Here is a 14,862-nt window from a genome sequence, read left to right on the forward strand (position 1 = left end):
AAAAACTGACCATAATTGAATGGGTAAAATGGATCTGTACCATTAAATGAAAAAATGTCAAATATTCTGTAGAAATTAATTAAATGATCAACACATAAAAATGTCATAAATGTCCTGAGGACTAAGGGTTAATTAATGAAAGGAGAAAAAAAACAACATGAAAGGAAAATAAAATCAACCTTTAGATTGACTTTAAACATGAGGCTCTGCTGTCAATCATCTGTCTGATCCCACCCCCTGCTCTGACAGGTAATGAAGGAGTAAAAACACCTGAGGAAGAGGATCCACGATGAAGGACGAAGACGAAGGTCAGACTGAAAAACCAACCTTTAAATGACTTCAGCTGGATCAAACATCTGTAACTATATTAAAAATCCACTGTTACTTATGTTTATGCTGCGATATTGAGACGAGAAAGGTTGGATTTATCTTAATTATGTCCACAAATAATGACAATAATAATGAGGATAATATATTAAAAATAATAATAATAATGATGATGGTGCTAATAATAATAATAATAATAATGCTAATAATAATGCTCATAATAATAATAATGATGATAACTTTTGAGGTGAAATTTTCAGGCTTGATGAATGTTTAAAACAAGTTTAATTAATTGTGCATTTGTGACTAAAACGGTAAAATTTTGTAATATTTTGCCAGTTTTTGGCTGAAACGTGCGAATTAAGTGAACATGAACAGTTTGACTGAACATTTATTTTATTAAAAACCAAACGAACATTTCACGTTGATACAAAATACTGCGAAAAAAAACACAAACACATTCACTGAGCGACTGTTTCTACCAAATAAAATAAATAAACCAACTCTGGGTTTTATTCGACTCAGACACGAACATCGCAACTGGACGAAGAGACGACAACGATGGCGCCTCTTAAACTATAAAACATGGACGTAAATATGAGTTTAATTCTGTAGAATCAAACAAACCAATAAATAAGGTTGAAATAAATAACGACATAAACACTTCGTCCATTAAACACATTCATTAAAAACACCTGAACTCAACAAGTGAGCACCGTGCTCGTCTCTGATTGGCTGGATCGGCTGAATCTGAGGCCGATCTCCACCTGTGGACAGGCGAGGCTCCGCCCCCTCCGCTGGGACACGACCTCAGATGTAAAATGACTGAAACTGACAAACCATTTTACAGTCAAAGATCATTTTACAAATAATAAAGTGAACGGATGAAGTTACAGAAAACATCCCATAATAATAAGACCACATAACGGTGTCGTCATGGTAACAGCCTCCTCCTCCACACTGTGGTCACCTGTAAAATGATCTTAAATGCGACGTCACGATCATATGTCCGTCAATGGTGGCGGGGCTTCACGTGTCATTGACCAATCAGAGCCTAGCGCAGTCGAATGTTAACGACACTTTTATTTTGTTCTAATTGTTCATTGGCTGAAATCCAGAATATGAACTTTCATTTATGTTGTTCGTCTCGTCTGATGCTCCACCCACCCAAACAACGCTGTCCAATCAGCAGCGTTTAAACTGGGACATGTTTCCACTGAATAAACCGGCCTCGAAAGTTTCTTTCGACCCAACCTTCAAAGATTTGAAAACGGGGCAGGACTCTTCAGATTCCCTGAATTCTTGGGGGCGGGGCTGTGTGTTGAAGAACACTGATTGGTGGAACCCACCAAGGTCATTATTATAAAAACCAAGGAAACAGATGAAGAAATGTTCCCTCAGCTTCACAAAATGAGTAAATTCTAACTTTGGTCTTAATTTTGTCGTAAATTTAACTTTAAAAACTTTAATCTGCATTTTCACTGTATTAGTTTAATTTCAGAGAACATCAACATTTTTTTTTAGTAAATTTCCTTCTTTATCGTCTGAAAATCAAGGTTTCAATAATTCGTTTAATTCCTTTAATTTCTGTTTTTTTTGGTGATTATTGATTTTTCTTCAAAGACTCAGACTTTTGTTCAGATAAATTTGTTTTTTCTTATAAATTTTACGACTTTACATTAAGTCTGAATATGTTTTCTTGGTGAATCTACCAATGACGGTGAAGTAGGCCACATCAGAAAAATACATTTGTCACCACAAGAATAAAGTCGTAATATTATGAGAATAAAGTTGTAGTTTTAAAAAAAAAAAAACATAATTTAACAAAAATAATGTCATACTTTTATGAGATTGAAGTCGTAATATTTTGAAAATAAATTCACAATAGTGCGATAAAAAGTCATAATTTATAAACTGTAACCTTTAGTCCTTGTTGATGACAGTTTCCGGTTACAGCGCTAGCCCTTCAGTCGAACACTTCAGTCAGTTCCTCCTCCATAAAAGAGAGAATTTACTCCAAACCTGTTCAGCTCTTACACCAAAACAAACCCAAATGTGTGCGAACTGTCTTCAAAGTCCTTCGACTAATGCTAATGTGTTGATGGTGGGCAGGGCTAATAGGTTCAGTATTTGGTGAGTGGGGCTAATAGACCAGCGGGTACAACTGTATTCTGGAAATGAAGATATTTTTACACCTATTTTAAAATTACGACTTTATTCTCATAATTTTACGACTTCATTCTTGTAAAATTACAGGTTTTATCTCCATATTTTATGACTGTATTGTCGTAGTGACAGTGTTCGTATTTTCTTCTGGGGCTTCATCGTATCTATAGGTTGAATGCGTAGAATGTGAGTTTTTTGGGCTCCACTCCCTCTAGTGGTCGTTGTTATAATCTGTGTCTGTTTGAATCCGACAGATTCACAGAAGAACATCAACAGGAAACGAACAAGTCTGAAGTGAATGAACCGAATGCAAACCACAGATGAACAGGAGTCATTTACCAGGAAATTAAACCGCCCTGGGAATGTTGGTGGAAAAGGGGGGGGTTTGTTTTGTGTCCACATGGACCCGGTTCAAGGTTTAGACCGGGTTGAACTTTAGGACCTGGTTCAACATTGGGACCCGGTTCAGCATTTTTACCTGATTCACCGTTTGGACCTGGTTCAAGGTTTGGACCTGGCTCAACATTTGGGCCTAGTTCAAGATTTGGAGCTGGTTCACCATTTGGACCTGGTTCAGGGTTTGCACCTGGTTCACCGTTTGGACCTGGTTCAACATTTGGACTTGGTTCAACGTTAGGATCTGGTTCAACGTTAGGACCTGGTTCAAGGTTAGGACCTGGTTCAAGGTTTGGACCTGGTTCAACATTTGGACTTGGTTCAACGTTAGGACCTGGTTCAATGTTAGGACCTGGTTCAAGGTTAGGACCTGGTTCAAGGTTTGGACCTGGTTCACCGTTGCAACCTAGCTCAAGATCTGGAGCTGGTTCAACGTTAGGACCTGGTTCAGGGTTTGGACCTAGTTCAAGATTTGGAGCTTGTTCAAGGTTTGGACCTGGTTCAGGGTTTGGACCTAGTTCAAGATTTGGAGCTGGTTCAAGGTTTGGACCAGGTTCAGGGTTTGGACCTGTTCATTTTAAAACTACATTCACGTCTTTAAAAAGCGCCTGAATTCAATGCGTCCACAGACTTTTGTCCATATCATCAACATCAGGAACGTCTTGTGCAGTTGATGCAGTCCTGCAGGTGGCGCCGCCCCATCTGAGCCCCGCCCCCTATCCTTCCGTCCGTCCGTCGGTGCTCAGGCACTCATGCGTTGGCACTGGCGTAGCAGCGGTCCTTCCTCAGATGCACCTGCAGACCGCCGGCGCTGCTGAAGGTCTTACTGCAGTGAGCGCAGCCGTACGGTTTCTCGCCCGAATGCGTGCGTTTGTGTTTCTTCATGGTGTCGCCGTCGCTGAAGGTGCGGCAGCAGAACGGGCAGCTGTACGGACGCTCGCCTGTGTGGATGCGCAGGTGGCGCCGCAGGTTCCCCCTCTGGCTGAAGCTCTTGGAGCAGAAGGTGCAACGGTGCGGACGCTCGCCCGTGTGCGTGCGCAGGTGGCGCCGCAGGTCGGCCGACTGCGCGAACGACTTGCAGCACCAGTCGCAGGCGTACGTCTTTCGCTTCTGCTCCAGGTGGAGGCGGAGCCCTGCAGCCTGACCGAAGGCCTCGCCGCAGCGGGGGCAGCGGTGGACCAGTTCAGGGACGTAGGACGCCGTGCCGCTGTCGTCGTCCGCCACCACCGAGGACAGTTCCTGGAGTCAAAGAAACATCGGATTAAAATGAAGAAGACGCCGGAACACGGAGACAAACGCAAAAAAAAGAGGAGATGAAGGCAGAGGGCGGAGCTTATGAACAACCACGAATCAACAGAATGACGACGAAAACAAAAACACCACAGATGTCTTTTTAATCAAACGCATCGATTTAAACCAGTTTGAATGCAAGGATTTATCCTGTTATTGATTTATCCTGTTTTTATTGATCAGTTTGTTTGAGATTATAGTTACTAATATATTAGTTATAATAATTATAATTAAGCATCTTATAAAACCATGTTCACTGGTTAATAATTATTAACAATAATTAACAAATAATAATTATTATTAATTATGTATTTATTTAATGACTCTAACCATCGAAGCCTGTTCTGACTCAAAAACAGTCAACAAATCAGTTCTTTTACACATGAATCCATCTCAAGGGGGTGTGTCATGATTCTAGGCCACAACCCCTGATGACATAATTGGACATATGAACATGTTTAAAGTCTGACATCGTGACTTTAATTGCAATCAAAACATACATCCCAGATTTATGAAGTTTCATGTGAACATTAAACATTAATTTACTTTAATGTAGTTAGTTTAACTGTAGTTAATTTAGTTTAACTGTAGTTAATTTAGCTTAACTCCATCCATCCATTATCCTCCGCTTTATCCGGGGCCGGGTCGCGGGGGTAACAGTCTAAGCAGGGATGCCCAGACTTCCCTCTCCCCAGACACCTCCTCCAGCTCTTCCAGGGGGACCCCGAGGCGTTCTCAGGCCAGCCGAGAGACATAGTCTCTCCAGTGTGTCCTGGGTCTTCCCCGAGGTCTCCTACCGGCGGGACATGCCTGGAACACCTCCCCAGGGAGGCATCCGAAACAGATGCCCAAGCCACCTCAGCTGGCCCCTCTCGATGTGGAGGAGCAGTGGCTCTACTCCGAGCTCCTCCCTGGTGACTGAGCTCCTCACCCTATCCCTAAGGGTGCGCCCAGCCACCTTACGGAGGAAGCTCATTTTGACCGCTTGTATCCGGGATGTTGTCCTTTTGGTCATGACCCAAAGCTCATGACCATAGGTGAGGGTAGGAACATAGATTGAACGGTTAATCGAGAGCTTCGGCTCTCGGCTCAGCTCCTTTTTCACCATGACAGACCGGTACTGCGACTGCATCACTGCAGACGCTGCACCAATCCGTCTGTCAATCTCACGCTCCATTCTTCCCTCACTCGTGAACAAGACCCCAAGATACTTGAACTCCTCCACTTGGGGCAAGGGCTCCCCACCGACCCAGAGAGGGCAAACCACCTTTTTCCAGTTGAGAACCATGGCCTCCGATTTGGAGGTGCTGATCCTCATCCCGCTCGCTTCACACTCGGCTGCAAACCGCCCCAGTGCACGCTGGAGGTCCAGGTTCGATGAGGCCAACAGGACAACATCATCCGCAAAAAGCAGAGATGAAATCCTGTGGTCCCCAAACCGGACCCCCTCTGGCCCCTGGCTGCACCTAGAAATTCTGTCCATAAAAATTATGAACAGAACCGGTGACAAAGGGCAGCCCTGTCAGAGTCCAACATGCACCTGGAACAGGTCTGACTTACTGCCGGCAATGCGAACCAGGCTCCTGCTTTGGTCATACAAGGACCGGACTGCCCTTAGCAAAGGGCCCCGGACCCCATACTCCCAAAGCACCTCTCACAGGATATCACGAGGGACACGGTCAAACGCCTTCTCCAAATCCACAAAACACATGTGGACTGGTTGGGTGAACTCCCATGAACCCTCGAGCACCCGATAGAGGGTATAGAGCTGGTCCAGTGTTCCGCGACCAGGACGAAAACCGCATTGTTCCTCCTGGATCCGAGGTTCGACTATTAGTCGGATCCTCCTCTCCAGTACCCTGAAATAGACTTTCCCCGGGAAGCTGAGGAGTGTGATCCCCCTGTAGTTGGAGCACATCCTCCGGTCGGCCAATCCAGAGGTACTGTCCCCGACTGCCACGCGATATTACAGAGACATGTCAGCCAAGACAGTCCCTGCACATCCAGAGACTTAAGGTACTCAGGGCGAATCTCATCCACCCCCGGTGCCCTGCCACCAAGGAGCTTGCCAACCACCTCGGTGACTTCAGCTTGGGTGATGGACAAGTCCACCTCTGAGACCTCAGCCTCTGCTTCCTCCATGGAAGACACGGCAGTGGGATTGAGGAGATTCTCCAAGTATTCCTTCCATCGTCCGACAACGTCCCCAGTCGAGGTCAGCAGCCCCCCACTTCCACTGTAAACAGTGTTGGTGGGGAACTGCTTTCCCCTCCTGAGGTGTCGAACGGTTTGCCAGAATTTCCTCGAAGCTGACCGATAGTCCTCCTCCATGGCCTCCCCAAACTCCACCCAGACCCGAGTTTTTCCTTCCACAACCACTCGGGCTGCAGCACGCTTGGCCTTCCAGTACCCATCAGTTGCCTCGGGAGTACCACGAGCCAACAAGGCTCGATAAGACTCCTTCTTCAGCTTGACGGCATTCCTTACTTCTGGGGTCCACCATCGGGTTCAGGGATTCCCGCCACAACAGGCACTGGAGACCCTGCTGCCGCAGCTCCAAGGAGCCGCTTCGACAATGGAGGTGGAGAACATGGTCCACTCGGACTCAATGTCCCCAGCCTCCCCCAAGATCTGGGAGAAGCTTTCCCGGAGTTGAAGACCGTGCTGACATCAGCTCTGCCAGACGTTCCCAACAGACCCTCACAACACGTTTGGGCCTGCCGAGTCTGTCCGGCTTCCTCCTTTGCCAGCAGATCCAACTCACCACCAGGTGGTGATCGGTTGACAGCTCTGCCCCTCTCTTACCCGAGTGTCCAAAACACGCAGCCGGAGGTCTGATAACACGACAATGAAGTCGATCATCGACCTCCGGCCAAGGGTGTCCTGGTGCCAAGTGCACTTATGGACATCCCTGTGTTCGAACATGGTGTTGTTATGGACAAACTGTGGCTAGCACAGAAGTCCAATAACAAAACACCACTTGGGTTCAGATCGGGGAGGCCGTTCCTCCCCATCACCCCCCTCCAGGTATCACTGTCGTTGCCCACGTGAGTGTTGAAGTCACCCAGGAGAACAATGGAGTCCCCAATCGGAGCACCATCCAGCACCTCTCCCAGGGACTCCAAGAAGGTTGGGTACTCTGCACTGCTGTTCGGCCCGTAGGCCAAGACAACAGTGAGGCACCTGTCCCTGACCCGAAGGCGCAGGGATGCAACCCTCTCGTTCACCGGGGTGAACTCCAACACACGGCAGCTGAGCTGAGGGGCTATAAGCAAGCCCACGCTAGCCCGCCACCTCTCACCGTGGGCAACGCCAGAGAAGTGGAGAGTCCAGCCCCTCTTGAGGGGTTGGGTTCCAGAGCCCAAGCTGTGTGTGGAGGTGAGCCCGACTATATCTAGACGGTATCTCTTAACCTCCCTCACAAGCTCTGGCTCCTTCCCCCCCAGCGAAGTGACATTCCATGTCCCAAGAGCCAGACTCTGTGTCCGGGGATCGGGTCGACGAGCCCCCTGCCGTCGACTGCCACCCAATCCACAATGCACCCGGCCCCTACGGTTCCCTCGGCGGGTGGTGGGTCCACCGAAGGACAGGCCCATGTCGCTCTTTCGGGCTGTGCCCGGCCGGGCCCCATGGGCAAGCTTAACTGTAGTTGATTGAGTTTAACTGTAGTTAATTTTGTTTAACAGTACATAGTTTAGTTTAACTGTAGTTAATTTAGTTTAACTGTAGTTAGTTTAGTTTAACTGTACTTCATTTTGTTTAACTGTACTTAATTTAGTTTAACTGCAGTTAGTTTAGTTTAACTGCAGTTAATTTAGTTTAACTGTAGTTAGTTTAGTTTAACTGTACTTAATTTCGTTTAACTGTACTTAATTTAGTTTAACTGTAGTTAGTTTAGTTTAACTGTACTTAATTTTGTTTAACTGTACTTAATTTAGTTTAACTGCAGGTAGTTTAGTTTAACTGCAGTTAATTTAGTTTAACTGTAGTTAGTTTAGTTTAACTGTACTTAATTTCGTTTAACTGTACTTAATTTAGTTTAACTGTAGTTAGTTTAGTTTAACTGTACTTAATTTTGTTTGACTGTACTTAATTTAGTTTAACTGCAGGTAGTTTAGTTTAACTGTAGTTACTTTAGTTTAACTGTAGTTAGTTTAGTTGAATGTAGTTAGTTTAGTTTAATGTAGTTATTTTACCTGTATATAATGTAGTTTAACTGTAGTTGGTTTGGTTTATTTTAGTTTGGTTTAGTTTGGTTTGGTTTAGTTTAGTTTAGTTTAATTTAATTTAGTTTAATTTGGTTTAGTGCAGTTCTGTTAAACTTTAACTCTAGAGTCGACTGAACTCTGACGGTGTCCTGAACCTGTTACCCATGAGTCTGTGGGGCAGGTTGGTTCTGTGTGTGGGGGTCCAGACCTGGTCCCGGGTGCTGGTCTTGGTCCTCTGGGTCTCGTGGGAGTCTGTCTGGATCCTGTCCACCTCTGTCATGCATCGCAGCCCCGCCTCCTCCCACGTCGCACCGTCAGCGGTGTGTTCAGGTTCACTCACGTTCACCTCCTCTGGTTCAGCTTTGATCAGAACTGGAACCCGAGCTGGGGCCAGAACCTGGACCTCCTCCTGGACCACCATGACCAAGGAGGACTGAGGAGGCTCCAGTAGAGGGTTGGGTTTCAGAACCCCCTCGGGTTTTGGGACCGGGTCCGCCTGCTCCTGACCCGGGACCAGGTTCTGCTGTGGGGGGGTCTCCAACTGGACTGGTACCACGGGGGGCTGTCGGGGCCGGGTTGGGGGGGGAGTCAGGTTCTGGGGGTGGGGACTCTGGTCCAGATCGGTGGACTGATGCTCGGGGGGTGCGAAACTCAGAACTGACCCAGTGGATCCTGGAAGAACCACAAGAACCAGAAGAACCGGATCAACATTACATCATCAAACTGGTCCTGTTTCAGATCCATCAGGTCAGAACCAGGTTAGAACAGTTCCAGTAAGATCTTCCTTTTCATTGAACTTCAGATGAAATCAGAGACACTGAAGTCTTTTATGAAACGGAAAAACCTACAGAACCACATTCACTGATGAATAAGAACTGGTCCATGATAATAATGTTCTATTGATAATAATGTTCTGATAATAATGTTGTATTGATAATAATGTTCTGATAATAATGTTGTATTGATAATGTTCTACTGATAATATGTTCTATTAATAATAATGTTCACTGATAATAATGTTCTGCTGATAATGTTCCACTGATAATAATGTTCTACTGATAATAATGTTCTGCTAATAATAATGTTCTACTGATAATAATGTTCTGATACTAATGTTGTATTGATAATAATGTTTTACAGATAATAAAGTTCTATTAATAATAATGTTCACTGATAATAATGTTCTGCTGATAATGTTCTACTGATAATAATGTTTTACTGGTAATAATGTTCTACTGATAATAATGTTCTGCTGATAATGTTCTGCTGATAATGTTCTACTGATAATAATGTTCTGCTAATAATAACGCTCTATTGATAATAATGTTCTATTAATAATAATGTTCTACTGATAATAATGTTCTGTTGATAATAATGTTCTACTGATAATGTTCTATTGATAATAATGTTCTATTCCTTCTGGTAATTCCGTTAAGATCATAAATTGGTTTGTGTTCTAGATACATTCGGTGTAAACCTAACAGATCCCGGGGTTCGATCCGTCCAACTGGACCTGGTTCTGCTGCTCAGACCATCCACCAGAGGACGGACCAACCAGTGACAGACGATTCACCAATGAATCCTTCAAAAGAATCAATTCATTTAAGTGAATGAGTTGACTCTCTTCAGCAGCTCTTTGCTAATGTTCTGTTAATTATCACATAAACTTGTCAGATTCACTCCTTCAGTCAGTCTGTAGGAGGTGGAAGTGTTGTGGGTCGAACCCTGCAGCAGGTCGTCTCCATGGCAACAACACTGACGGCATCGCCAGATTAGTTTCCGGCGACGGACAAATGGAGCTGAGGTAGTGAACAACTGAATGAAAGAGCGGAAGAGTAGAACCGAATCATTCATGGATCTACTGAACCGCTGAAGGAGACTAGATCCTCCTAAACCAGAGCCAGATTAGAACATGACACAAACGAAGTGAATGTAACGATCTGAAGTTAAAGATGAATGTTTAAAATGTTAACGTTTTAATCACGAGAAAACACACAAATTAAATTAAACACACAGAGAACAAAGACGGTTTAAGAACATTAGATGGATAGAATGATAGAATGACAGATAGAACGAATGATAGAACAATAGAACGACAGATAGAAATCTAGAATGATAAATAGAACAATAGAATGACAGATAGAATGATAGATAGAAATAATGATATATAATATATAATAGAACCATTTCCTTATTGACAGTCATCTTTGTTGCAAAACTCGTATAAATTTTCTACCTTTTCTATTCTTCGTTCTTTATCTGTTTTATATTTTCGCTCTTTATCCGTTTTTATATTTTCGTTCTTTTTCCGTTTTATATTTTCGTTCTTTATCCGTTTTATTTTCGTTCTTATCTGCTTGATATTTTCATTCTTATCTATTTATATTTTCGTTCTTTATCTGCTTTATATTTTCATTCTTTATCTATTTTATATTTTCGTTCTTTATCTGCTTTATATTTTCATTCTTTATCTATTTTATATTTTCGTTCTTTTATCTGCTTTATATTTTCATTCTTTATCTATTTTATATTTTCGTTCTTTATCTGCTTTATATTTTCATTCTTTATCTATTTTATATTTTCGTTCTTTATCTGCTTTATATTTTTGTTCTTCTCTCATAAACACAACAGACACATTAAACCTGTTCTACTGTCGTAAACATACACTCAGTATTTTAAACACCGTTAGTTCGACCAACGCTCATTAGATGTTTTGTTATTTCACTTGTGAACCAAATAAATCGGTCTCAACAAATGAACGAACCGAAGAATCGAGTTCGTAAAAGACTCGACCGGTACGACCAACATGGACAGAAAAGTGTCCTGTGCGATTTATTTCCGCTCGACTGTGTTTATTTCCGGTCGCCGGTGTTCGAACCGTCTACTGATCGACGCGGACGGACGTTCAAACCCATGTCCGACTCGGTTTTTAACTGTAAACCCCGGTGAAACGGTAACCGGGCCGGTCGGAGGCTCCTCGGGCTCCGCGGCCCTCCTCAGCCCTTACTCAGCCACTCGGTCTCGGCCTCCAGCAGCAGGATGTCCCGCAGCTGCCGCCGGAGGCTGTCGTTCTCCTGCCGTGCGCGCGCCGCCTCCTCCCGGTACTCGGACACCGTGTCCTCCACCACGGCCAGGATCTCCTTCACCACCACCGTCAGCCGCTCCGTCAGGTAGGCGTTCAGCAGCTGCACTTTGGTCATTTGGCCGCATCCACACCGGAAACGTACGCAGACAATAACAAACCGACCGGAAACGGCCCGCTCCGAGCCGCTGGAGCTGCGTTCACAATAAGAGCCCGACCGGAAGTCCTTTATTCTGAAACACAGGAGTTCACGCGAAAAAACTCACAAAATGTGTGTGTGTGTGTGTGTGTGTGTGTGTGTGTGTGTGTGTGTGTGTGTGTGTGTGTGTGTGTGTGTGTGTGTATACAGAGAGAGAGAGAGATATGTGAGTGGATATAGATCCACTCACACATATGTTTAATATAAAACTGCAGAAAATGGAAAAACTTCAACTAAATAACTGTTAAAAGTACAAAAACTTTTTTGAAAAATTCAACCCGTTTTTAGTGTGAACATAGATAGATAGTTTGTATGTGACCACTAGGGGACAGTACAGACACATGAGTTTAACTGCTGTAATAATAGATTCAAAGGTTTGAACGGTTTCATATTTAATATTAAATCTGTGATTAGTTTAATTAATTCGGTCCCATCATGTTGATGTCCTCATTAAATGTCCTCATTAACCCTTTAGAGTCAGTTCAGTCTGTGTTTCCATTAGTGGGACTGGATTGGACAAGAACAGAAAAACGGACTGGTGCAACAGATATCTATCTATCTATCTATCTATCTATCTATCTATCTATCTATCTATCTATCTATCTATCTATCTATCTATCTATCTATCTATTATATTTTGTACTTTTAACAGTTATTTAGTTGAAGTGTTTTCCATTTTCTGCAGTTTTATATTAACATATGTGTGAGTGGATCTCTCTCTCTCTCTCTCTCTCTCTCTCTCTCTCTCTCTCTCTCTCTCTGTCTCTCTCTCTCTCATCTCTCTCTCGATAGATAGATAGATAGATAGATAGATAGATAGATAGATAGATAGATAGATAGATAGATAGATAGATATATAGATAGATAGATAATATAGATAGATCCACTCACACATATGTTTAATATAAAAAAGGAATGGAAAAACTTCAACTAAATAACTGTTAAAAGTACAAAAACATCGTTTTGTTGTTGTTGTTGTTGTTTTTTTTAATTTAACCCGTTTTTAGTGTGAACTAGATAGGTAGTTTGTGTGTGTGACCACTAGGGGACAGTACAGACACATGAGTTAAACTCATGTTCAGGTAATAATAGATTCAAAGGTTTGAACGGTTTCATATTAATATTAAATCTGTGATTAGTTTAATTAATTCAGTCCCATCATGTTGATGTCCTCATTAAATGTCCTCATTAACCCTTTAGAGTCAGTTCTGTCTGTGTTTCCATTAGCGGGACTGGGTTGGACATGAACAGAAAAACGGACTGGTGCAACGGAGGATTCAGCTGCATCAGCAAATACACAACCGGAAGTCAAGTACCGGTAACGGCCTGGACTCCTACAAAATATGAGCAGCAAGAAGAGGAATAATAATAATAATAATAATAATAAAATAATAATAATAATAATAATAATAATAATATGAAGTAACTGATTCTGATGGACATTCAAATATTAGAATAAACTCTAACAATGACACATGTTCAAGGTATATTTGGTTTGTTCTTTTTAATGTCGTTTTTGTCTTTGTTCTGTTTATTGTTTGACCTTAAATGTATTAAAACTGTTCAATAAAATAACTATATATCTGTTACATTTAGAACCACAACAACTGTTAGTTCTTCGACGGTAGAACCACATAGTTTTGATAGCACAACTACATTAATGCACTTATTTATCTATATTTATCTTTAATTATCATATTGAATATATTGTCTATTACATATTGTACAAATTGATGTAATTATTCAAAAAAATGATTTGAATAATGTTGGGAATAAAGATAAATAAGCGTAAGAATTTGTATTGTTTCACTTAAATTTGTTGATGAATCTTTGTTACAGCAGCACAATTTAAAAAAATAAATCAATAGAAAAGACGGATTCATGTATAAAATAAACTGATAAAAGTGTAAATATGGTATAAAATCACCTGGATCCTCTGGGTTCATCATGTGGACTCTGGACTGTGGATGAAGGTCTGGACAGGAAGTGGTTTGAGGGCGTCCAACTTCACTTATCCACCTCCTGAACCCCCCACCCCCTCCCCCTCCCTCCCTCCCTCCCTCCCTCCTCTTTCGTTTTGCAGTGAAGCACTCGAAGCTGCAGCAGATCCTCGACTCTGCATCATTATACAACCAGGACCACAAGGAGGACCAGCAGAGACCTGAAGGCACCTCCAGCGTCTCCACGGCAACTGCCTCCACCCCCTGAGGCTCCGGGTCTGGGTTCTGTCGGTTCTGCACAGACAACATGAACCTGTGGCGTCCTGTGGACTAGGACCAGGTAGGAGCTGTATGGTTCTGGAACATGTGAGTGGGTGTGTCTGCATCACTCACACCAGGTTCTCCTCCATTCCCCGTTGGTTCTCTGTCAGTTCTCTGTCGGTTCTCCTGCCTCTGGTCCATCTGTGCTCAGACAAACACTGTGAATTATGCATCAAACTGGTTCAGCCTCTGCAGCGTCGTCCTCTGATGGAAACAAACGCAGACACGGGCTTCACCTGAAACAGAACCAGGTCCAGCATGTGGAGAACCTCCACCTGGTTCAGGTTCTGATCCAAACTGCAGCATAAATGTCTCAGCTTCAGGATGAGGATGCAGCTCCAGTGAACAGATGGAACAGAACAGAAACCCTGTTAGAACCCTGACAGAACCCTGATAGAACCGTTCTAGACACTGTAAAAAAGGCTGAACAAAAAGTAGACAATTCAACTCATTATTGGGTTCAAATGTCCCAATGTAAAGTCCCAATTATTTGTGCAGTAAAAATTATACTATATAGTTTTCTAAAAAATGAGACGATATTATTTGAGGATTAAAGGGAAATCAAACATCAAATACTTATTTAAAAAGAAAACACATGTTTCAAGTCTTTATAGTAAGATTTCTTTTATCGCGATCTGATCTTTTAAAAATTGCCAAATCAGCAGCTGATTCCGATCTTTAGATCAGACTGGGACATCCCATATATATGTTTCCACCCCTGCTGTAGTGCGTCTGTTAAAGCAGTGTCCATCCAGGGTTTATTCAGGGTGGTTCCCTGCATTCCATGTCATACGCGTTCCTCACATTCAGAACACGATCATAACGACGGTACAAACTGAAAGTAAAACTGAAGACACTTCACTAAAGGCCTCCAGTCAGACGTACTTGACTCTGTGGACGTCTGTGTGTGTGTGTGTGTGGTGTGTATTCATT

At 43.0% G+C, this 14,862-nt stretch overlaps 1 protein-coding gene across 1 annotated transcript; it reads right to left on the reverse strand.

Moving 5' to 3' along the window:
- Positions 1-1,924: 1,924 nt before the first annotated feature.
- LOC115416364 (protein glass-like) lies at positions 1,925-11,587 on the reverse strand. The gene is made up of 3 exons (XM_030130111.1): positions 11,395-11,587; positions 8,596-9,059; positions 1,925-4,128 (listed from the first exon to the last, which is right to left on the reverse strand). Exons 1-3 carry the CDS (start codon positions 11,585-11,587, stop codon positions 3,640-3,642), a joined length of 1,146 nt encoding a protein of 381 aa, XP_029985971.1. The 3' UTR covers positions 1,925-3,639.
- Between the last annotated feature and the right edge of the window lie 3,275 nt (positions 11,588-14,862).

This window comes from Sphaeramia orbicularis, unplaced genomic scaffold (assembly GCF_902148855.1).
Source record: "Sphaeramia orbicularis unplaced genomic scaffold, fSphaOr1.1, whole genome shotgun sequence".
NCBI classification, from domain to species: Eukaryota; Metazoa; Chordata; class Actinopteri; order Kurtiformes; family Apogonidae; genus Sphaeramia; species Sphaeramia orbicularis.